A 23,270-nucleotide genomic window follows, 5' to 3' on the forward strand; every position below is an offset into this window, starting at 1 on the left:
CAGCAATGAACAAAAAGGATATGCCTCTGCTGTGGCAGATGTGGGGGTATGTGCAAGGGCAATTGAGGTGGAGCGCAGGTGTTTGAGAGCTGATGGAATTTCAGACGGTGCTTGATGTAGGATGGTCTTTGATCATGAAGGGTTTTGTAGGCATGTGTGAGGATCTTGAACTGGCATCTCTTCTGAATGGGGAGCCATTGGAGGTTTCTGAGGTGTGGAGTGATTTGGGTCCATCTGGGGAGGTCCAGAATGAGTCTGGCTGTAGCGTTCTATTTAGTCTGGAGTCAGCTTTGGAGCTTGGAGGGGATTCCGGCATAGAGAGCTTTGCAGTAGTCGAGGCAGCTGGTGATGAGGGCATGCATGTCGGTCTTTCTGGTGTTGACTGGGATCCATCTGAAAATTCTGCAGAGCATGCGAAGGGTGTAGAAACAGGAGTAGGTGACTGCGTTTACTCGACATTTCATGGTCAGTTGACTGTCAAGGATGATGCCGGGGTTGCGTGCATGGTCGGTCGGTGTGAGTGTAGGTCCGAGTTCTGCAGTCCACCAGCTGTGGTCCCATGCAGAGGTGTTCTTCCCGAAGATCAGTTCCTCTGTTTTGTCAGAGTTGAGTTTGAGGGAGTTATCTCTCATCTATTTGGCTATGTTGGTCATGGCATTGCGGAAGTTTATTTTGGCGTTGGAGGGGTCCTCGGTGAGCGAGAGGATTAGTTGAGTGCTGCCTGCCTAGGAGATTATGTTTAGTCTGTGGGATCTGACAATGTCAATGAGGGGAGTTATGTAGATGTTGAACAGGGTGGGGCTGAGGGATGTTCCCTGTGGTACACCGCATGTCATATCCTTGAGTGCATATGTGAAGGGAGGCAGTTGGATGCTCTGTGTGCGTCCTGTAAGAAAGGAGGTGATCCACTTGAGGGTATTTTGCTGTATGCCGATGTTGTAGAGTCTATCAATGAGGGTGTGGCGGGAGACGGTGTTGAATGCAGCTTAGAGGCTGAGGAGGAACAGGGCCATAGTTTCTCTATGGTCAAGGAGAGTTATGATGTTATCTGTGGCAGAAATCAGTACTGTCTTTGGCAGTGAATCCTGATTATGAGGCATCAAGGAGATGGTTGATTTCCAGGTATTCATGGTCAGTTGCTTGTCAAGAATGATGCCGGGGTTGCTTGCATCGTCGGTCGGTGTGAGTGTAGGTCCGAGTTCTGCAGGCCACCAGCTGTAGTCCCATGCAGAGGTATTCGTCCCGAAGATCAGTTCCTCTGTTTTGCCAGAGTTGAGTTTGAGGCAGTTGTCTCTCATCTATTTGGCTGTGTTGGTCATGGCATTGCAGAATTTGATTTTGGCGTTGGAGGGGTCCTCGGTGAGCGAGAGGATTAGTTGAGTGCTGCCTGCATAGGAGATTATGTTTAGTTTGTGGGATCTGACAATGTCTGAAAGTGGAGTTATGTAGATATTGAACAGGGTGGGGCTGAGGGATTTTCCCTGTGGTACACCGCATATGATTTCCTTGGGTGCATAGGTGAAGGGAGGCAGTTGCATGCTCTGTGTGCGTCCTGTAAGAAAGGAGGTGATCCACTTGAGGGTGTTTTGCTGTATACCGATGTTGTAGAGTCTGTTGATGAGGGCGTGGTGGGATGCGGTGTTAAATGCAGCAGAGAGATTGAGGAGGAACAGGCCAAGTTATGATGTTATCTGTGGCAGCTATCAGTGATGTGTTTGGAAGGGAATCCTGATTATGTGGCATCGAGGAGATGGTTGTGTTCCAGGTACTTCATGAACTGTTTGTTGATTGCTTCCTTAATTACTTTGGCTGGGTAGGGTGGCAGGGAGATTGGTCGAATTTTTTTCGAGGTTGCTGTGGTTGGCCGATGGTTTCTTTTGGATGGGTCTGACCTTCATGTGTTTCCATCTATTTGGTAAGGTTGCTGTGATGATGGAGGTGTTGACAATGCGAGTGAGTTCCATGCTTATTGGGTTGATTCTGAGGTTGAAAAGATGGTTGGGCAGTGGTTGGTGGGTGGCCTGGAGTGGATGGACGACATGATGGCTGTGGTGGTCTTTGTGGTGAGTGGAGACCAGGTGGTGATTGTTTCGGTGGTGTTCGCTGGTGGGTTGCAGTTGTTTAGGCTAAGAGAGGAGGGTTGGGGGTTGATGTTGTTGTAAATGGAGACAGTTTGATGTGGAAGTATTAAGAGAGGTTGTCGCAGAGTTCTTGGGAGGGATGGATGGTGTTCTCTCTGGCTGTTGAGTTGGAGAATTCCTTGACTATTCTGATGGTTGGTTGCTGTATTGATGGTTGTAGTAATGGCTGCTCTTTTAGCTTCCTTGAGGTGCAGGTGGTGTTGCTGAGAGCTGCTTTGTGAGCTGCTCTGTTGAAGGCGTTCTTGGTTGCACTCCATATCTTCCTGAGTTGGTAGCAGCTGCACTTGTGGTTCTGAGCTCTGGGGTTTACCATCTGGCTTTTTTAGAGGTTCTTTTGGTTTTTGCAGGTTTCAACAGGTCTACTCTGTCAGCACATTTGGTGATCCAGGGAGAAAAGATCCAGGCACCCTGGTCAAGGTTTGAAGACCTTTTGGGTTGTGAGGTGCAGAGGGCCGGTGTCTACAGAGTCACAGTAACCTTGACCGAGTTGCAGTGGGCGGGGCAGTGGTGCTTGGCGGTGGTGTGCTGGGGGTCGAAGATGATTAAGTGGACAATGGCATGGTCAGTCGAAGGTGAGTTCGGTGACGCAAAAAAACTTAACTGTCACTGGAGGCAAAGATGGGGTTGAGTATGTGTCTGGCTTTGTGTGTGGGTTCGCTGACCAAATGGGTGAGGCCAATGCTGTTCAGGTTCTCAAGGAGGGTGATGGAATTGGCATAATTGAGGTAATTGGCGTGGCATTTGAGGTTTCCAAGTAGGATGTAGCGGTGGGAGTCGATGGCTAGGGGGGCGTTGAACTTGGAGATGGCAATGCAAAAAGCTGGTCGGGGGTTATGATGGCCTGTAGGCTAGGGTGCCTCTTACCTTCATCTTAGCATCGATCTGTGGACCGAAGTTGGGTCGTTCCTTGAGGGGTATTGGGTCGTCATTGGTGATGGTTAATCAGACGGTTTCCCAGAAGATGATGGCAATGCCCTTGCTGTGTCTGTTGGTGCGAGCTCAGTGTATCATCTTGTAGCCATCAGAGGTTGCAGAGGCGATGTCGGGGTTCGAGGATGGGTTGATCCACGTTTCAGTGATGAAGGCAAAGTCCAGGGAGAGGGTGCTGATGGGGTCCCAGATTTCCATGGTGTGTTTGCAGAGAAAGCCTGCATTTAGCAGGATGCACTGGAGTGGTTCTGGGTTGATCGTTGTCTTCTGATCGGGATAATGCTGGTTCCAGAGTGGACAGAGGGTACTGTGTGGCAGGAGAAATGGCAGTGTCACAGATGAAGGGCCTTTTGGTTAAACCTGTGAAGGACACAAAACAGTTGTTGTGGTGCTCGGGGTCCAGGACCAGGAGCTCCTTGGAGGTGTAGAGGTAGATGGTGGAAGGAGCAATGGCCCAGGTAACTACTGAACTCACTTTAGTCACCAAGATAGTCGCACACCACTGCCCCATGGGATGAGACCCTTCGACCCACTGTACTCACATCCCAAAACTCGTCCAGTTCAAGCTCTCCAAACTCTCAGCTGCAATTGTAGGCAGAACTGGCCTTTAAATGCTGTTCCAGGCACACAGCCTCGCTACGGAAGAAACCTCCCCTTCTGCGGCAAGAGCAGTCAGACAGCTGCCAGAGAGGGACTGAATGAAGCTCACCGGTGTTCACTTAGTAACAGACTGTTCCATCATCCTACTCCGGCATAAACAGGGAAAAAGGACAAGCCAGCAGCATCCCCGTAGACAGGGCTGTCCCGCATCAAACATAGAACATGTAACTAGAAGGACGCTGCAAACACCTGCTTAATAGGAAGTTCCTTTTACGATAAGCATTCCTTTTAAAGAAACTGACTGTCGTGCATTTCAAAAGAAGGTGCATGAAAATGTGAAAACTAAGGTGACCGTAGGGGAAGAGCGGAAGCGCGGTGGTGCTACGCTGCAAGCAACTGCTAAAGGGGTGGTTTCTTTCACGATAAGGGCTCCTTTTAAAGAAACCGACTGTGTCCATTTCAATAGAAGGTGCATGAGTTTGAAGAAACTAAGGTGTGAGTTTGAAGAAACTAATGTGACTGGAGGTGAAGGGCAAAGGCGGGGTAGTGCTGAGAGTGAGTTGATCACCAATGAAAACACAGGAGACATGAGGAATACAAATATGAGGAATACAAATATTGTGATGCTTGCACAAACACAAGCGGATGTATGTTTTCAGTCCCGTCACTCTCTTTTCCTCCCACTCCTGATCACTATAATTAAGCCTATGGTCCCCCTGTAGCATTTCCGTTTGAGAGAAGTCTATTTTGTATCTCTAGGCTACTTCTGACAACTTCTTGTGTGTTTGTCTCACTTTGCGGGTGACATCCTTTGGTATAAACAGCAGGTCATTTGGCTCATAGGTCTCTATTCTCTCCAAAGGTAAGTTCCCACTGATGATCTCATCTACCTGAGCCTTCAACCTCAACACATCCAATAGTTTCCCCTTAACTGCAGTCTTAATGGTTCCCTGACTTGATGTACTGTTCTGACCTCCCTTGCTGTTATTGTGATCTCTCAACTAAGTTTGCAATGTCTAGAACATGTTGATTTCCAGCGACTCCCTGACTTGCACTTGTTTCTGAAGCTACACACACTGGTCTCCTCACTGGAGTTTCTCATATCCTCAAGTCTGAACTAGTATTGTCCATGGGTATGGATCATATAGTACTGGAACCAATGCATATTCCCGAAGGATCTCTAATGGCTGGTAAAGAGGTACTAGTCTCTTAAGTCACTAGAGATGGACAATTTCCACTCATTGTCGCTAATCTCATCCAGTTCCTTCTACCTGAGCGGACTGTCATTAACTAAGGCTTTCCACTGATTTTGGGTCGTACACAGGGACAATAGGACCAATAGTGACTGGTTCTGTAAGAGCTTTCAGTAACTTTGAGCAGCAATAACTGTGTTTTGTTCCCTACCGCCTAAAGTAGATACTCCTGCCCCTCTTTTTGGGTATATCTTTTCTACAACTCCTGTACTAGGACCTCTTTGAAGTGCTGACACACTCTCTGTGTTCCATGTATTCTCCAACTCTCACCTTCCCTCCTCTTAGTGTGGATTGTAAGGTGGAGAACGCTCAGATAACAACCCATCCAACAAGCTGCCATCAGTATCCCTCCCATAATCTCTGTTTTTCCTTCTATTCTTGTTCTGAGAATCTCCCTCTCCTACCCACATTGGGTACAGCCTTTCTCCTTCAATAGTATCCACTCTCCATCTCTTAGGCTGTGCATCCCTTTGCGCTGCCTGACCTGCCCTCGAAGCTTTTCTCATCTTCCCTTGATATATCTCCCTTATTTGCAAGTGCTGCCCATATCTATGTTTCTAACGCCTCAAACTGTGTTAGGCTAGATAAAGGTCCCAGCGCAAACATCACTCCCCTCAACTGCAGCAGCACATCCAACTGAAATGAACCAAAACGTGGAAATGATAATTCGCCCACTTTTTCAGTGATTTTGTGCCCTTTTTCAAGCCAGATTATAGTATGGAGCCCTACTTTTGTCACCATATGGTGTGCTGGAGTATCCTCTGGTGGCGCTTCTTCACCCACTTGAATAACAACACCTTAATCACTTCTGAAAAGATCCTGCAACACCCTAAAATATTGCATTATTTAATTGCAAGTTGTTCAAACTTGAACTATGGAACAATATTTTCCAACCACAACTTCTCGATGACTACCAACCAATCCAAGTACCCTGTTACACCAACCGACCTATCCCAGCGTGACACACTCTAACGTCACATTCACTCCTCCCAGCGGCTCACCCTCCATAACAATTTCTTCGTACACACTCACATAATCATCTTAACCGCATGCGCGCTAGCGCAATTCCGCTCCTGTGCTGAGTTTTTTAAAACCGCACTTTACGTGACGAGCTGGGCTCATCATCAGCGTGCGAGGAGGCTAGGCCATGACGAGCCCAGCTCGTCATGAGCGTGGAAGGGGTTAAACTCCGTAAATGTCTGCCATCTAAAAGGATCAATAGGATTCAGCAATCCAAGAACAGTCACAGATGGCAAAAATCAACCTTTGCTGGTCATCCAAATCAGTATAGTTCACCTCGGTACATAAGGACCATTAAACGATTCCCTTATGTATCCTTCACACAAAGTTCCCTGTCTTAGGTGAAACTGTCACTGACATCTCATGAAACTCCTCAATTCTCTGGTCAGACAATCACACTAAATCTCGATGTCCCCTACACCATTTAATATATGCCGGGATCTTCAGGACCTGAAAATCAAATCTCAATCCTTAGACCCCGTCCGGCCCAAAACCACATTCATTCAACTCAACACCAACTTCACTAGACATTACACAATCAATTCTTTCCCATAATCTAACACACACCACACACCCTATTGATATTCATTCCTTCGTTCACCACTGATCTCACCACACCATCAAACTATGTCAGTCTCAGTCGGATTCTGTCACTCTCCGGTCTCGTCATTGGGCTCTGTGTTGGGGCTCTGGGTTCTAGGTTCTCTCTTTTCTAGACTAATTCTAGATTCTCCCCTCATGTGCAAACCATCTCTGCTACCAACTGAAAGGGCCAGGCCCATACTTACTGGACCTGTTCTAGACTCACAATCCGATGGTTCTTTTTAGCAGCATATAAGCGTGGAGGGGAGAAAGCCGTTATTAAAGTTAATCAATTCAATAGGAATTTCTTTGAACACATAGTAACCACAGACAACTATGTGTGGTTAGTTAATTTATTACAATGCCAAAATTAACTGAACATAAAGACACCTCAAAACAAGATTGTAGAAATACATAGGAATCAGCATAAAGCCAAATCTGTGAATAAAGTTGAGGTGGTGCAATATGCACAAAACAATTGACTCAAGAAATAGGATTCAGAGGATCAAAAAGCACGAGTCCAAATTTCCCTGCATTGAGGTTTGATGAAAATACAGCATCAATCTATCCCTGCACTAACACTAACATGACATCTCTACTTAGGCATTTTCAACTTCTGCTATGTACAAAACGTCTGCACAACAGATTGGACAAGGCCAGCAATCAGCACTAACCAGACAAGGCCAGTCATCTGTTAAGGAATGTCAAGAAAATGACGAATCAGTAGTGGCAACAATTTGCATGGTGGAAGAGCAGATTATTCTGTAGGAGAATCAATGTTCAGACATTTTTCACCAGTCCCAGATGAGAGAAAAAAATAAATGCATTAAAGATGCCTGCAATTTGTGGGACCAGGTTCTCTAGAGTGGACATCCTGGTATGTACAGGATGGCATAAGTGGAATGATCAAAAAATCTATGAGGCATGCAACTGACATGTACTGCTGAGCAGAAGTTTAAAAGCAGTGACCGAAAGAGGTGGAGAAAGAAACGGTTCCACCAGAAGTACTTGGAGCTGCAGGTAAGGAAAAAGACCTGAGGTTAAAGATGCACTCCACATACTGCAACACATTTTTAAAAATAACTTGTTTAGGAGAAATGAAAAAATCGGTCATATCTTGTGCAATGAACCAACACAAAAAAAAACACGGCGTTTTCTTCAAAAGTGAAGAACACAAAAACTGTTCAACTAAAAAAAGTTTAGAAATAGATTAAAAAGTATATGAAGTTTTTTTTTAAAAGGTGCGTGGCAGCGGCTTCTCTGAAGGCACAGGGATCTCCACCAGGCAGGCAGAGATCCCCTGGTACTGTGCTCTGTAATCCTCCAGGGCAACTGAGTATATCCCTCGGCTGTCCTGTTAGAACAGAGTATATCTTGCCAAGGGTTAAACGAGCTTCAGAATTCCTGACACTAAAGTTGTGGGATCCTCATGATGGCTGATAGTGTTGACGTATGCCACTACACTCCATGCTGTCTTCCATATCTAGTACATATCCTTTGTTTTTACTTGAACATTAATGATGTATTGTTTGGCTTCACTGAGAATGCTGCCTCAAATAACGCTGATCAGAATGTCTTGCCCTTGCGCAATTTTCGAATACTCACAGTGTTTTTGTTTTGCTACAGGATGTAACTGTCCGCATGCTAACCGCGATTGATCAAGACAAGGGACGCCCGAGAGGCATCGGCTACACCATTGTTTCTGGTAAGGCACACTTTTAACCAGCAGTACGTTAGAATTATGTGATGCTTTATTTACATTATTTTGCATGTACTGTAGCAGCTATTATGCATGAAAGAATAGGATAAATCCGGACTTTCATCAACGATCAATATATTGAGCACTTTTATATTGGGCAATACTAATATATATTATCTATTACCTTTTCAAGGCAAACTGTAGTAGTAAGCACTGAATGAAAACAAGTTATTCGTGTAATTCTTAATCCTTGCAAGCAAACACCCAGCAAGTTCTTTCTACAAAATGGCCACGATTACAAGTGAGGTGAAAAAGAATTTAGTGGGAGAGAGCACTCTGCCTGATCTCACCTTGCTCGAGGCTCTGACACCCTGATTGGCCATGCATGGGAACAATGGGGCCAATTGTAAAGGCTGTAAGAATTGGCCATTAAATCACAGGGGGGTCTGGTCAAGGGAGATAACGAGTTCTCTGAATGCCTTGTGTGACCCCTGGCTGCTGCCTACAACCCATCTGCTTCCATATACTACCTGCTCAAAGCAGGTGGTTAATGGGTAAAGAAAAATGGCTCCTTATTCGAACCCAAATGGGGACACACATGCAAATTGTACTCGGCAAAACTGGTCTGCATTGTATTCCTCATTCTGGGTGTAATGACTCGATTTAATTTTGGGGAGTCCTTTCTGGAAAACTTATATCTAGCCACACAGCACCCCTATACCTAAATCTGGACCACTCGTTACCAAATCGAATATCTGGAGCAACTTTTCCCTTTGATGCCCTAGAATTTATAATCACCAATTCAAAATAACGTTTTTTAAATAGGGATAATATGACCAGCCAATTTTTGCATATTACCTGGCCTCCGTGCCTTGCCATTTTAGAGGTTCTTAAGAATAAAAAAAGAAGCATGTCGAACAGGGTTTGAGGGCATGGAATCTGGGTTGGAATTCCTCACTATATAAAGTTTTCACTGTTGTTTACTGTTTATAGAAAGCAACAATTGCTGACCTCCTATGGAAATATACCTGTTTTAGGCTGACAAAGTTACAACGAAATTGACACTGACTTTAGGTTGTAGCATGAATCTGGGCTTCAGCTTTGAGTTATGAAGAAACCAGCACTAGAGCCTGAGGACCCTGCCTATTACCAACTCATTACACATATTCCTTTCGTAGCAATGTAATTGAGAAAGCTACCTTCATCTGTTCTTCCGAGTGACCATGTGTTGGGCCCTGTACTCATCCCCACTAGGCCTGTCCCCAGACAGGCTATGTCCCAAACCCACCATTTGGCCAACACTAACTGTGAACAACACTCACTAGATAGTTCCTTTCAGATTATTTCATCGGCAAAGTCGGACGCGTTTCGCCTGAATCTGCAGGCTTGATCACCAACTTGGTGACCAAACCCGCAGGTTCAGGCGAAGCGCTTCCGACTTTGACGATTAAATAATCTGAAATTAACTATCGAGACACGGCGTCGTCATTACCTTAATTTTAAGGAGTGTGCTGTTTATGTGGCGGGCTTGCGAGGTCTGACTCGACGACGCGCCCGCTGTTCTGGTGAGCGGCAGCTGTTTGCAAGCAGTTGGAAGGAAATATAAATATATATATGAATGTGATCAAGGGCTCCTGAAGCCCGAAACGTGTCTTGCTGGCTGTGAAAGAACAAAAATAAAACTTTACCTTGCCTGAATATGCTGTGGTCGGTCTGATTTCCTGCTTCGCCGCACAAACGGAAGTGGTTGGAATTGCTGGTGCATATATTTATATATATATATTTTTTCTTTCTTTCTTTTTTTTTTTTTTATGGTCCTATAGACAGTTTGTAGAGATGCAGGAGCTGCCTGAGGGGTCTCATATTCCACTGGAACTTTTGTGATTAAAATTATGTTGTCTTCAGTTTTGTATTGTTGGCGAGTCAGCATTCCCCTGGGGTTAAGGGTATTCTGTAACCATGTCTCCCATGCACCCTTTGAAAAAGGTTAGAGTCTACCCATCCCTTCCCCCAATAATTGTTTCTTCGCAGTGGCCATGCCTCTTATTCAGTGCTCTGTTGGTCTCGAGCTAGGTTTGTGTTTTACAAATAACAACATATACACACACAGGCACTACATCATGTAATGGTTGCCATTCAATAGATTTTCCTGTTGCATCTATCCCCTCAGAGTGCTTGGGTTCACTGTCCCATGTTTGAGTCTGTGAGCTCCCTTGCAGCACAGGAGAAAATGGTTCCTTGTTCAATGAAGTTTGTTTATTTTTCCTATTTTTTTCACCCCTGATGTGCAGCTTGCTGTCAGTGGGAATGGACACCTGCGAGGGCAACCTAATTGTGATGCAATCAAGAAGAGTACTGGATTTCTGTGGTAGAGCAACATGATTCCTCCAAGGTTAATTTCAGGGACCTACATGACTTAAACCACTTTAATTGTACCTACTAAGACATAGGCTGCATATCAACCTGAGAAGGATCACTAAGTGGAGAACTTAGAGGAGGATGAGAGGAAAGTGTGGACCAGACGGACTCGGAGATGACACTGGCCATGGTGCCCATTGCCGGAGCTCTAGACATAGAGTAGAATGTGGCCCAGGACTGAGAGCTGCTGAAGTTGACCAGAAAACCCACCCGGAGTTTTGTAAATTTCGTGTTTTGTGCCCTTCTATCTTGAGCCTATACAAGGTAGCCTAGAAACAAGGTTTCACAGGGTAGTTGCCTTACACAATGTGCTTTGGGAGAGAGGGCTGCGCCAAGGTGAACATGTGGGCCTAGAACTTGGTGCCAGTAACAGGTTTATATCCCCTAATGTGTATATGAACTTCCTGGTGACACTCTCCGACAATGTACCTTTATCAGGGCACCTGGGCATTAAAAATGCCAAGGACAGATTAAAACTTCTGTTCCACTGAGCAAGGGTGGGAAGCGATGTGCAGAGGTTCTCTAGAGCCTGCCCAAGTGTACCAGGTGAGCCACAATTCTAGCAGCCAGACTAAGGCATTGTCAGTGCTCTCACGGGTGGTTGCTATACCATTTGAAAGGGTATGGTTAGCCACATTAGACCCATTTGAATCCTCCTGCTACTTCAGGCAACAATTATTTCTTAGCTGTGTTTGACCATGCTACTAAGCATTGGAGGCAGTATCTCTGAGGAGCACAACTGCCAGAGTAGTAGTTAGAGCTCTCTTTGGGATGTTTTCCAGGACTGGATTTCACAAGACTGAGGTGAATGACTGATTTAATCTCTTAGAGAAGAGAGATGTGGGCACAAGCTGGTGTGACTTGCTACTTCCACACAAGATATCATTAGCCAAAAAAAGTGTTCGTGGAAAACTTAGTCAAGACCTGTAAGAGCATGGTAGGAACTCTGCCAGATGTTCTCAGAAGTAGTATCTTCTCCTGCCATTTCTCTTGTTTGACTACAGGGATATTTCAATGAAGGTGGTTTATTGTAGCCTTTCGAAGTTCTGTTTGGTCACCCTGCACACGGTCCCCTGGCTTTGGTCAGAGAGGGCTGGGAAGGCTTAATAGTCACCTACTAGGGATGTACTGGCTTAAGTGTAGGGCCCCACAAATTTACTGGCACAACTCATGAGCAAAAAACTTCAGGATAACCAAGAGTTGACTAAGAAGGCGCGCAAACAGAAACCCAGGCAGACAGAAAGTTCACCAGGGGGATCACAAAGTGTTAGTTCAGACGCTTACTTTTGATTTGATCTATAGATAATATATAGAGTAAAATAGAGTGTCCTTTACAAATTAGTAAGGAATATTTGTGAAGTCAATTACTTAGTTTTTTTTTTAAATACACTTTATTATCGACTGCAAGTAGTGATAGTGACAATAACAGGGACATAATAAACAGTACAGTCTTTTCCGGTTATACCCCTCCCCTGCATGCAAAACAAATAGGAGACATATCCATATCTCATGTGTAAGACAACATATCTTGTCGGAAGGTAACTCAAGCCTTGTGGTCATGACCCAACATATCGTTTGAAAAGTGTGGTCGATACAGCTCAAATGTCAACACAATGACGTGCATTAATATATTTAAACACAAACTTATGCAAACCTTTCTATCCGAGCCAACCCCAACCCACCCCTTCCCACTCCTGGTCTATCTATTCCTGGCAATGTCACTACTGGCGGGGAATCTCCGGTATGTCTCAGACTATAGGGTATGTGAAACAAAATGAAATCACCTGTGAACGCTGGAAGGACCTTTATCTCAAAAGTACCTGGGAATTCAGGCGCACTACCGGGACCGTGTCGCCTGTGTCAGGACTAAATCAAGTGTTTCTAATCCGATCAGCATGGCTTCCCATTCCAGAGCTATAGGGTGTTTTTGTAGCCCTTTCTCTTCCTCCCTCCTAAGAGCTGCTGCTCCACCCGGCCCCACGGCACCAAGTCTGCCTGCCACACGGTCACCCCATGGGATCTGGGGGACTTCCATCGCATTGTTATGGTCCTAATGGCTAAAATGAGTGCAAGGTCTAGGAATTTCAGCCTAGCTTTTTGCTTCCCTGATCGTCTACGTAGTCCTGCAAGGCAGGGTAGGGCCTCGTCAGGGACAGGTAGTTGAGTCACTGTAATGAGGGCTTGGCGGATCGCAGTCCAATAGCTCCGTAATCGAGGACAAGACCACATCATATGGATGAAATCCGCTTCATCACCTCCACAACGAGGGCAATTGTGAGGGGAAGCCGGAAACATACGATGTATTTTCGTGAGGGTAATATATGATCTACGGAGCACCATTGTTTGAATAAATTTAAATCTGGCATTACGTGATACTCTTTTGGGATGTTCTAGTATGGTCTGCCATGCTTTGTCCGAAATTTCAGTGCCAGAGTCCTCTGCCCAACGGGTTCTAAGCGTCATGAGTGGAATCGCTGCGTGTGTCCTAATCCCTGTATAGAGCCAGCGCACCAGATGGCCTCCCGGTCCCATGTAATATAAGAGATGTACTAATTCGTGTTGTGTGGGTGTGATTTGTTGCAGTGCCCATGTGGTTCTAATGAAGTGTGTCACCGTGGCATGTAGCAAATATAGGCGTGGTGGAGCCCCAGTAATCTGCACGAAGGATTCGTGGTCCAACAGAGTATCGTCCCCAAAAAAGGATCCCACTTCCTCTAGCACACTATCCGTCCATCCCCATATTCTAGTGCGTGTGAGTATGCCTTGTGGTGTGGGGATGCCCAATAAAGGAATATTTGCCGCATAAGGCGGTACCGCCGTTGTATAGCAAAGGGCTTTCCTCCACCAATACAAAGCGGTTTTTAGCAAGGGGGGGACAATCCGGGGGGATCCGGGCCTTGGGCAATAACAAAGAATGGTACTCCCCGCGATCTAATCTCTCCCGAATGAAGCTGATTTTGTGCAAATTCCTACCCCCTGTCCAATAGGAGAGCCACTGCAGCTGACTGGCATAATAGTATCCCCAAAATCCAGGACTCCCAGACAACCTGCCGTCGTCCCTAGCTAGAGTTTCCGAAAGCTGATCTGTCTCTGGCCAGTTCCCCAGATCAAAGTGATCAGGATAGTGTTTAGTGTGTTAAAAATAGATTGAGGGGGATTCACAGGTATGTTCACAAAATAATATAGGGGGCGAGGGAGCATGACCATCTTTGAGATGGCAATTCTACCCATCACCGACAGCGGCAGAGAAGTCCAGAACCCCACACTACTTCGCAGCCTCGTTATTGCACTCAGAATGTTACCATCAACCTGATCTTTAGGTGTCCTATACACTTGTATACCCAGGTACTTAAAGGTGGTGGGGGCAACAGGGATAGAGTGAGTGCCAAATAGTATGTGGGTTAAGTGTGGCGTTTCTCTAAAGAAGAAACAGGTCGACTTTATGGGGTATATCTCTGACCTGACAGTTTCTCAAATGTGTCGAATATGGCAAATAGCTGGTTGTTGTCTGCTGTCAGAACGCGGAGATATAAGAGGATGTTGTCCGCATATGAAGATATAAGATGCTGTGTCCCGTCGATGGGGATGCCCAGACGGTCTGCTGTGCTCCAAAGGGCTAGGGCCAAGGGTTCAAGGGCAAGCACAAACAACAAGGGGGACAAGGGGCAGCCCTGTCTCGTTACTCTGTGCACCGCGTAACCTTCCGAGATGTATCGGCCAGTGCCAGCCCTGGCCATAGGAGAAGTATATAATAGGTGGACCCACTTCAGAAAGTTAGCTGGAAAACCAAACCGTTTGAAAGACTCAAACATAAATTCCCAGGAGACGGAATCGAATGCTTGTTTAAGGTCAAGCGCTATACACCCCGTGCGTGGAAGATCACGCAAAGTAGCCGCCATTATAGAGTGCCATCTGCGAGTGTTCAGGGAAGTACTGCGATTCGGAAGGAATGCCCACTGATACCGGTGAATAAGTGTGGGAAGGTTCAATTACTTAGTTAACATGGGTGCCCTTCAGGACCCCCAGTGGGCATCTTTGTAAATTGGCGTGAAGCCTATCTCAATAGAGATAACACAGTGAACATCCTGGAAATGGCAGCTGAGATTTAAGAGGAAAGTGAGCCCCTTCCAAACCTGTTAACAATTGACGAGAATGTTAACTCATTAGGAGGTGTTAACTGTGCTTCTAATCTGACTGTTGTCAGTAGGAAGAGTAGAGAGCCATGTTATGGCAGTATCAGGATTTAAGACCAAGAACAATCATGGAAAGGCACATGGAGACATTTGCTGAAACAGCTGATTATTTGTACCATCCTTAAGCTGTCACATTATTGTTGTGTCACACCTTATGTCAGTTGTAGGATGCATGATTCAAAGTGGGAAGGGACTGAAAACTATTGAATACAGGGCAATACATTTGGGAAAACTGGACTGCTAACACTGCACCCGACGGAGATTCTAAGTAAGCATTCCATTTGTGGGTCAGTACTGGTTGAGTCCATTCTTAACCATACTGCACACATGGCTCCTAGCCTGACAACAATCCTCGATAGTTTTGTCTCCCACATAGTTCTGTTCAATCAGCCTTACAAAACCCTCACAGTTGACAATTTCTTCCTTGCTGTTTGCCTTTTTGAGTTGAGTCCTTTATTTTGGGACTGTATTGTTGGCTGTTTGTCTTTTTGTGGCTCTTTTGATGCTGTTCAGGGAGTCTCTTGCTTCTTGGCATCCTGGGATTCAATGCTGGTATCTAGTTCGAGGTCTGGTCTCATTATGTTCTCTTCCTCCTTGGGTTGTGGTAAGCCCACGTTCCCCTGTTGTGGGTAATAATGCAAATATTGCTTTATATTTCATGTTCACTTACCTTCCAATATTTACTGTACTTATCAGGAACTCATCCTTCATGTTGCCTGAGAAACAATAGGGAAATCAGCCCAATAGCAGATGCTAGTCCATTCCAAACATTCAAGACTTTGCACTTCCTTGACAAGACCCTCCAGTGTTCTCCCTTCTTCTTTTTCCATAAATGTCTCTTGTGAGGTAGACTTCTTGATGCCAGCAAGGAGACTTAGGGACAAAGGCGATTCTAGCGGGATATTTGTGTACCTTTGACCTGAGCGGCTGGTGCTGGGAGATTGCTTATCAACTGGTGCTAAAGAGAAGACCACATCCTCCATCCAAGATGTTCACTAACATTTTTATGTTTTGGTCTTCAGGTTAAAGAAAGCTTTCACCACTTTACAAAGCCTGTTCAACTATATGTGCTGAAGAACACATAAAAGTAATGGGTATAATGTTTGAATTAATCCTAGCCACTGGTTATTTCCTGGAGCTGCATCCCAGTCCATTGCTTTTTGGTCACCATGCCACCTGGGACAGGACCCAAGACACAATCATCCAGCAATTTTCTTTCCCTCCTGCTTCCCATGCCAATAGCCACCCATGAGGACCTACGTTCGGAATTAGGTACCCCACCATTTAAAGCAAGGAATGGAGATTTTAAGGTCATATCATTGGGAGTGTTGCAATGAGAGCACTATGTTTCCCCAAGCCATCCTGTAGAGGAATCTTGCATCCATTGCCTTTGCACAAATGCTTTGACCATCCTATTCAAGTATACAGTCAAACCATTGGCCTGAGAGGAAAAAATGGCAGTTCTAAGCTGCTCAATCAATAGCCCATACAACTTACTCATCTTCCAGGAAACTAACTATACACCATTTTCACTGATGGATTTATGAACACTTTCATGAGCAAATTCATCCTTAAAAACGTCAGCCACCACTGTGGTATTGATAAAACCTACTCACTTAGTTACCACCCACCTGGAAATATAATCAACCAGCAAATGACCATCCTTTTCACTTTAAGGCAGTAGCTCAAATGGATCTATGATATTAAAACCCAACTTTATCCAGGGTTCAGAAGAAGTTTCTGCAAAATAATGAGGTGCCCAGCACCTGTTCTTACTTTAATCATTCCCAACACAGAGCTAACAATCTATCCTTTACCACGCTTTCTAACTGTTAGACAAGACCTAGTCACCAACAAAGCTCTAGTACCCTTGGCTTGGCCAGATTCCCTCCAAGATGCCTCACATGCTCAAGGTTAACCCGTGAGATCAATTGGTAAATCAAGTCAATTGGTCTTGAAAAGCTTCTTTATCTACAAGGCTCAGTTCCTCATGTACATTCTAGTTTTCTTTCAAAATATCTGAACGTTCTTTAGTATTCACTGAACCCCTGACTACATATAAACTGACTGGTTTTAAAGTTTCATCCCTAACCCTTGACTTCAGACATTCTTGCTCAGTAACAACATGTTCTTTCATCCACGCAATTACAGTGGGTTCAATAGTAATCCCATCACCACCAAAAGGCAAATGTTCACGGTCATTGGCACCAGGTAAACATTTCACCTGAAACTTATAGTCAGAAGCCACTCTGGCCAATCCTTTGGGGTGTCTTTTCCTGCTACTTAACTAGATCTGGATAAGTGGGTAGTTGGTAATTATCAGTCCTCACCATGGAGGGCAAATCCCAAAGAAAATACTCCAAATTATGAACTATCCAGGCAACAGCCAATGCTTCCTGCTCTATGACTGAGTATAATTCCTCCGCCCCCTTCAACTTTCTCTTTAGCATCAGTCTGTAAAAGCATGGCGCCTAGAACCCTAAGAGCTGCATCAGTAGTTAAACTGTCCCCCTGCAACCTTAGTCCAGTGCATTTCTAAACAGACTTAAACACCTTCTCACAATCATCAAAATGAGTTTAATTTTTAATCAACAATGTGAAAAGTTGGAGTAAGCTGTCAAAAACCTTTCAAAAAAACTCAGCAAGGCCCAGAACCGAACTTGCCTTATGTAGGTGTATAAACAATACATTTCGCTAGCTGCGATTTGGAATGAATTCCCTCCCCTGAAATGGTGTAACCTAAGTAGGTCACAATGGTAACTGAAAACATACACTTGCTCTTCTTTAGAGTGAGCCCAACATTTTGTAATCTCAACAAAGCACTCCCTAAAATTCTATTTTGGGGCTGCATGTCTGTACCAGAAACTAAAATATAATCCCAAAGAAACAAGACCTGTGGAATTTCCTCCAACAGTATCTACATCACCCTTGGTAAGCATGCATCGGTCCACACCAGTCCAAAATACACTTTTTAGAGTCTGTATGCTTCAAAATGTGTGTCAAACAATATGAGATGTGTTGATTCTAAATACGAAAGGTCATGAATATAGTCCACCTACACACAGTCTCAAGCTTTTCCTCCACTCCTCAGGCAGCAGCACAACTGGAGCAAGCTATCCAAATGACTCAACCACCTCTAGGATCCCTTAACCATAACAGCTTTAGAAGCTCTCACCTGATTTAGCCAGGCATCATGTTGGGAACCTTCCTGCCCCTGGGCACAGTACTGTTTCTTAAACCAATTGTGTGCTCAACCTTCAACAGTTCCAATTCACCTTCAAATCCAGTTGGAAATATAGTTAAAACATATTTCACTGTTTCTCACTTTAAATACTAAATGAACTGGCCCTGGTGCATTGGGCTCAATGAGAGCCATATCACCTTGATGATCCAATAATGAGGTGTCCTCACATTTGACAATGGTGAAATTGCAAACTGTTTTATGGCAAAGGAACTGGATTCTCAGGATTGTTTAACAAAGCACATCAATAGTTTTTTTTCAGGATTGTTTAACAAAGCACATCAATAGTTTTTTTTCAGCTCCATGCCCAACTGCGCTAATGTTAGAAGCAGTAACTCAATACCATCTTCAACAAAGAAGTATTTTCAATTTTGATCACAAACCATGGTCTAAGGTGAGACAGAGGTTGCCAACACCATCAATTTCTTGCCACACACACTCAACTCACAGTACAGCATGCTCAACAGTTCACAGACCACAGTAGCACATCATCTCTTAGAATTTAAATCACTTTTTATAGCATCTTAAACACACTTGGTGCTTTAAATCTTCTCATCACTACAGAGACTGGTGTAATGACCACTCTTCACATTTCCTGCAAGTTGCATTCCTGGCAAAACACCTAAGATTGTTGGAAAGATGAACCCTTCCTTTTGCTACCATAACCATAACATGTAAATTGTCACTCTTGACATTCCTTGCTCATGGGAGAGCTGTTGCACTCCCCACTCAACTTCCTTACACTGCCTTCTATATTGTCGCTAGGCACTGTTTCACTCACTAGCTCCACTTTTTCCCTCGCATCAATATTCCAATTCTCACAAACTTCACACACCCCAAGCAGTAATATTCTACATCTTCTCCTTTATTGCTACAGTGCCCTTCAAATATGGGTTCTTAGCTGTTGATATATCTCACAAGTTGATCCCTAATCAGAGAGTCCATGAGGGCACTAAAACCACATGTACAAGTCAAGGTTTTCAAAGAGATTACATAATTTCCCACCTTCTCTTTTCTCTCTTGAATCCTGGTGAAGTATTTGTGTCATTCAAGTGCAAAGTTAATTCGAGTACCAAAATGCCTATCTAGAACTGATATCTCAAATATCACTTGGTTTACCTTCAATCTTACCAAGGGGCATTTCTTTCAAAAGTTCATAAATGTTCTTTTCTTCTGCCGTCAAATTATGGAGGAGCACATCTTGTTTTCTAGCTGGTAAAAACTTCTACCCCCTGATCGTAATAAGATATATATAAAATAACTTCTTCCATTGTTTTCAGTGTAGTAAAGGATCACCCTTTTCTGACAACAAAAAAACAGGAGTTTGGGACAAACTTGCCGCAGCCATGTTAATCGATTTTCAAGATTGTTGTAAAATGCTAATCGAGTTTCGCATCCAGCAGGTGAAGAAAGCAAATTGTACACTTCTTCTTAAGGCTACCGACCAAATAACAAATGAGTTACTGCAGTGGTCTTTGCAAATTTGTCATGTTGAGCTGCCTCCACTTTGACATTAAGGGGAGTGTGTTCTCTTATTAAATATTTTATACAGGACACCATGGCTTCTATATAAGCAAACACTGTAATAAATAAACCTCCAGTGCCCAAGCAAGTAGATCAGCATATTTACCAAAGAAAGTCCCTTGTGAATCACAATGTAGTAAATGCAACCTCCACGGTTCTGGCATGTGGAAGGGCCTTGTAGATTAGTGCTCCTAGAATGTGCTTCCTCCGCTGCCCCAATGAAAGCAGCTGAAAAGATGAAGGAGAAGTATACACTGTAAAGGTTTCTTGCAAGAGGTGGGGCACCTCAGAGTGTATAGTTTGAATTACACTACCTGATCCAAATATGCTTTGCTGATGGTGTCACATACCTAATATCACATTTATGCATGAATTATGATGTTATACCGGAGTAGAAAGACCAAGAAGAGACAGGAGCACACATAAAAAATCATGCACTCAACAGCCGCTGCAGCACCACAAAACACGTTGATTCCTCACAGTTAGACAACACCATAAAATAAGATGGGAACGTCCAGTAAATGCAGGTGAATATGCACCATCCAGGCAGAATGCACAGTCTGGCACAGGGGAAACTGCATTAATTCAAAGAAGAATAGCCACAAGAGATGACAGCCAACTCACTGAAAGTCTTATATTGGGGCCAGAGAAAATGACAACAGGCCACAAGGGAAACAAGACAAATCTAATGATAAAATAGGACCAAGAACAGAAAACACCAACCTTTGTCCAGGACAGCCAGATTCCGACTACTAACTCTTGAACTCAGATGAGCACACACAATTATTTACTTACTTACTTAGTACCCGCTACGCCAACTGGCATGTAGGAAAGCAACAAAAGACCTTCACTTCTGTCTGTCTTGGGCAAGTTTCTGTGATTCTGGGTTTTCATTTTTGTGTCCACAGGTCTCCTCCAGATGTTCTTTGGCCTGTGTCTCTTCTGTTGACTTCTGGGGTCTGGTGGAGATCTGTTTTTGAGATAGAGTCTTGTTATTTTCTAATGGTGTGTCAATTCCATCTCCATCTTTTTCCTGGTTGGAGATGGTTTGCTTCACAAAGTGCACAAGATTCTTCTAAGGCTACAGGTGTGGAAGGCCTTTTTTTCATCTACCAACATTCTGATCAATACAAGAGTGTGGACAAAACAAAGGTCTGGTAAAACCTCAGCTTGGTTGTGGTGTTGTTCTGAGATGACCTCCACACAAGGTTCACAGCCTGAAGGCATTTCTGGCCTTGTTCAGTCTGCTGATAATATCACTGTCTGCCCCTTCATTATGTCTGATAGTACTGCCTAAGTAGGTGAACACTCCAGTCATGGCTAGGTTCTCTCTACCCACCTTGATTGGTGAAGGGGTTTGGATGTTGAGTAGCATGACTTCTGAATTCTCTATGCTGATCTTCAGCCCCCTTTGCTGTCCATAGATTTGGAGGTGAGAAGTATTTTCCTGCATATTCAGATGTGTGAGGGAGATCAAGGCTAGGTCATTCCGTATGGACCTACTTCCACAATACAGTTGGAGGGTGCATTAGTCTACTGGCCCCTGGTCCCATGGCGGGCTTCTCACTTCAACTCATGGAATTGATATCTCCCCACGTAATTTCCACCAAACATTTCTTCCTGCTGGGAGACTTCAATGTACATAGTGAGGGCATGTCGAATTTGGATGCGTTGGTGCTTCTAGCAGATCTTGCTTCTTTAGACTTAGCCAAGATCAACGACGGCCCGACACATGCAGCAGGTCACACACTGGATATTATTCTTACCAACTCTCCCAGTATTCTATGAGAATCCCCGCGTCTGCTGATTTGGTCCAACCATGCATTAATAGACTTCCATATTAAGGGCCCCAGGGTGCATGATACACCCCATCCAGCCTCCCACCACCTTCGTAGACAATGGCATAAAATCACTCCTGATCTTTTCCAGGCTGCTTTCTCTACGTCATCGAATGTGGAGTCAAACAATATTGAGGATGGTCTAGCTCATTATAACTCCTCTGTAAAATCAGTTATTGATCAGCTCGCCCCTCTGAAATCGCTCCCCAGTACGGCCAGGCACCCCAGACAGCATGGTTCTCACCCGATCTTCGAACAGAAAAACGGCAGTGTAAAAATCTGGAGAGACGTAGGCGCCGAACTCACGATGGGAATGATAAAGAGAGATATAAGATCGCTCTCTCCCATTATCACAAAAATATAAAAGCTGTACGGAAAGCCTTTAATCAGACAACAGCTGAACCAGGCCCCCAAAGCGTTATTTCAGATTCTCAAATCTTTCACCAACCCTAAGGCTTGCTATAATGAAGAGGCCCCCTGTCAAGCGCTCTGTGATAAAATAGCACTGCACTTTACACAGAAAATTGAGCTAATTTAAAACAAGATTACTTCAGTAGGGAGCCTTCAGCAGGTTGCTTCGTCTTACATCCCACCTTCACTCATGAATGCACAGTTGTTGGAGAACTTTCCCCCCTGATTTGTGAGGACGGGGAATCATTACTAGGTAGAGTAAAATCAGGCTCCCCCTTGACATAAGTCCAGCCAAAATCTCTTCTCTCTCTAAACAACGTTCCGCGTTATCCAATGCACTACCCTATTTCTCATCCTGTGCCTCTATCAATATCTTTAATCTACATATACTTACCTCCTTTATGTATCTATATACTTTCAATGTACCTATGGATCTATATATTTATCACTTTCTTCTAATTTAGAATTTCCAATGCACTACCCTATTTCTCAGCCTATACTTTGCTCAATATATCTTCTAGCCCATCCTTCTGACTCATCTCAAACTTCTTCTACCACTCCTTCCAATGCACTACCCTATCTCTCATCCTATGTATCTATCAATACATCCTCCACATCCACTCTCTCATTTATCCCAAACCCCATACCACTACTATTATCACCAAAATAACCCTTTCTAAACTCTCTCCTACTCTACCCCTCCTTGCATCATCTGACACCTCTTTTTACTATACCGATCCCCTAAAACAAACCTTTCTAAACTCTTCCCTCTGACTCCTCCCCTCCAAAACTCCTTTTTACTCTTCCAAAAGCCTCCTCCTACTGCTAAGACCTAAAAAGAAATCCTTTACTCTTTTATCCCTCCACTATCCTTTTCAATCAAAATTAACAGACTAACATGTTCACTTCTCAAATTCCATATTCAACTATACTAATATACTCCCCAAATAACTGAATAACATATCCACTACTCAAATTACTTCATATTTATACTATACTAATTTTCAACACTAATCCTTTATGGGTTCCGGAGTGGCGTGCTACTCGCCAGAAAAGCTCTTCAACACCCATCAGGGGAACAAGTGCTATATGAATGCAAATCTTTCTTCCCCTTTTATCACTCTGCTATTCTTCTCACTCCAAGTAACTGATTAATATCCACCACTGAAATTACTTCATATTTCACCATATTAATTCACCACTAATCCTTTATAGGCTTCCTGAATAGCGTGCGTCAACAAGAGCTATATAAATACAAACCTTTGTCCTCCTCTATCCTTCTGCTATCATTCCAAATCCAAATAACTGACTAACCTATCCACCACTTAAAATGCACTTGCATGCTTCACTATACTAATTCAACACTAATGATCTATGGGTCCCGAAGTAGCGTGCTACTCGCCGAAAAAGCCCTTTGACG

General features: G+C 44.2%; 1 protein-coding gene across 1 annotated transcript in view; it reads left to right on the forward strand.

The window, feature by feature from the left end:
- Positions 1-23,270, forward strand: part of CDH23 (cadherin related 23) — a 2,828,172-nt gene that overhangs the window by 771,453 nt on the left and 2,033,449 nt on the right. The window contains exon 8 of the mRNA XM_086919477.1: positions 8,153-8,231. Within this exon, the coding sequence (XP_086775603.1) occupies positions 8,153-8,231 (79 nt within the window). The remainder of the gene's footprint in view (positions 1-8,152; positions 8,232-23,270) is intronic.

The sequence above is a fragment of the Lissotriton vulgaris genome, chromosome 5 (assembly GCF_964263255.1).
Source record: "Lissotriton vulgaris chromosome 5, aLisVul1.2, whole genome shotgun sequence".
NCBI lineage: Eukaryota > Metazoa > Chordata > Amphibia > Caudata > Salamandridae > Lissotriton > Lissotriton vulgaris.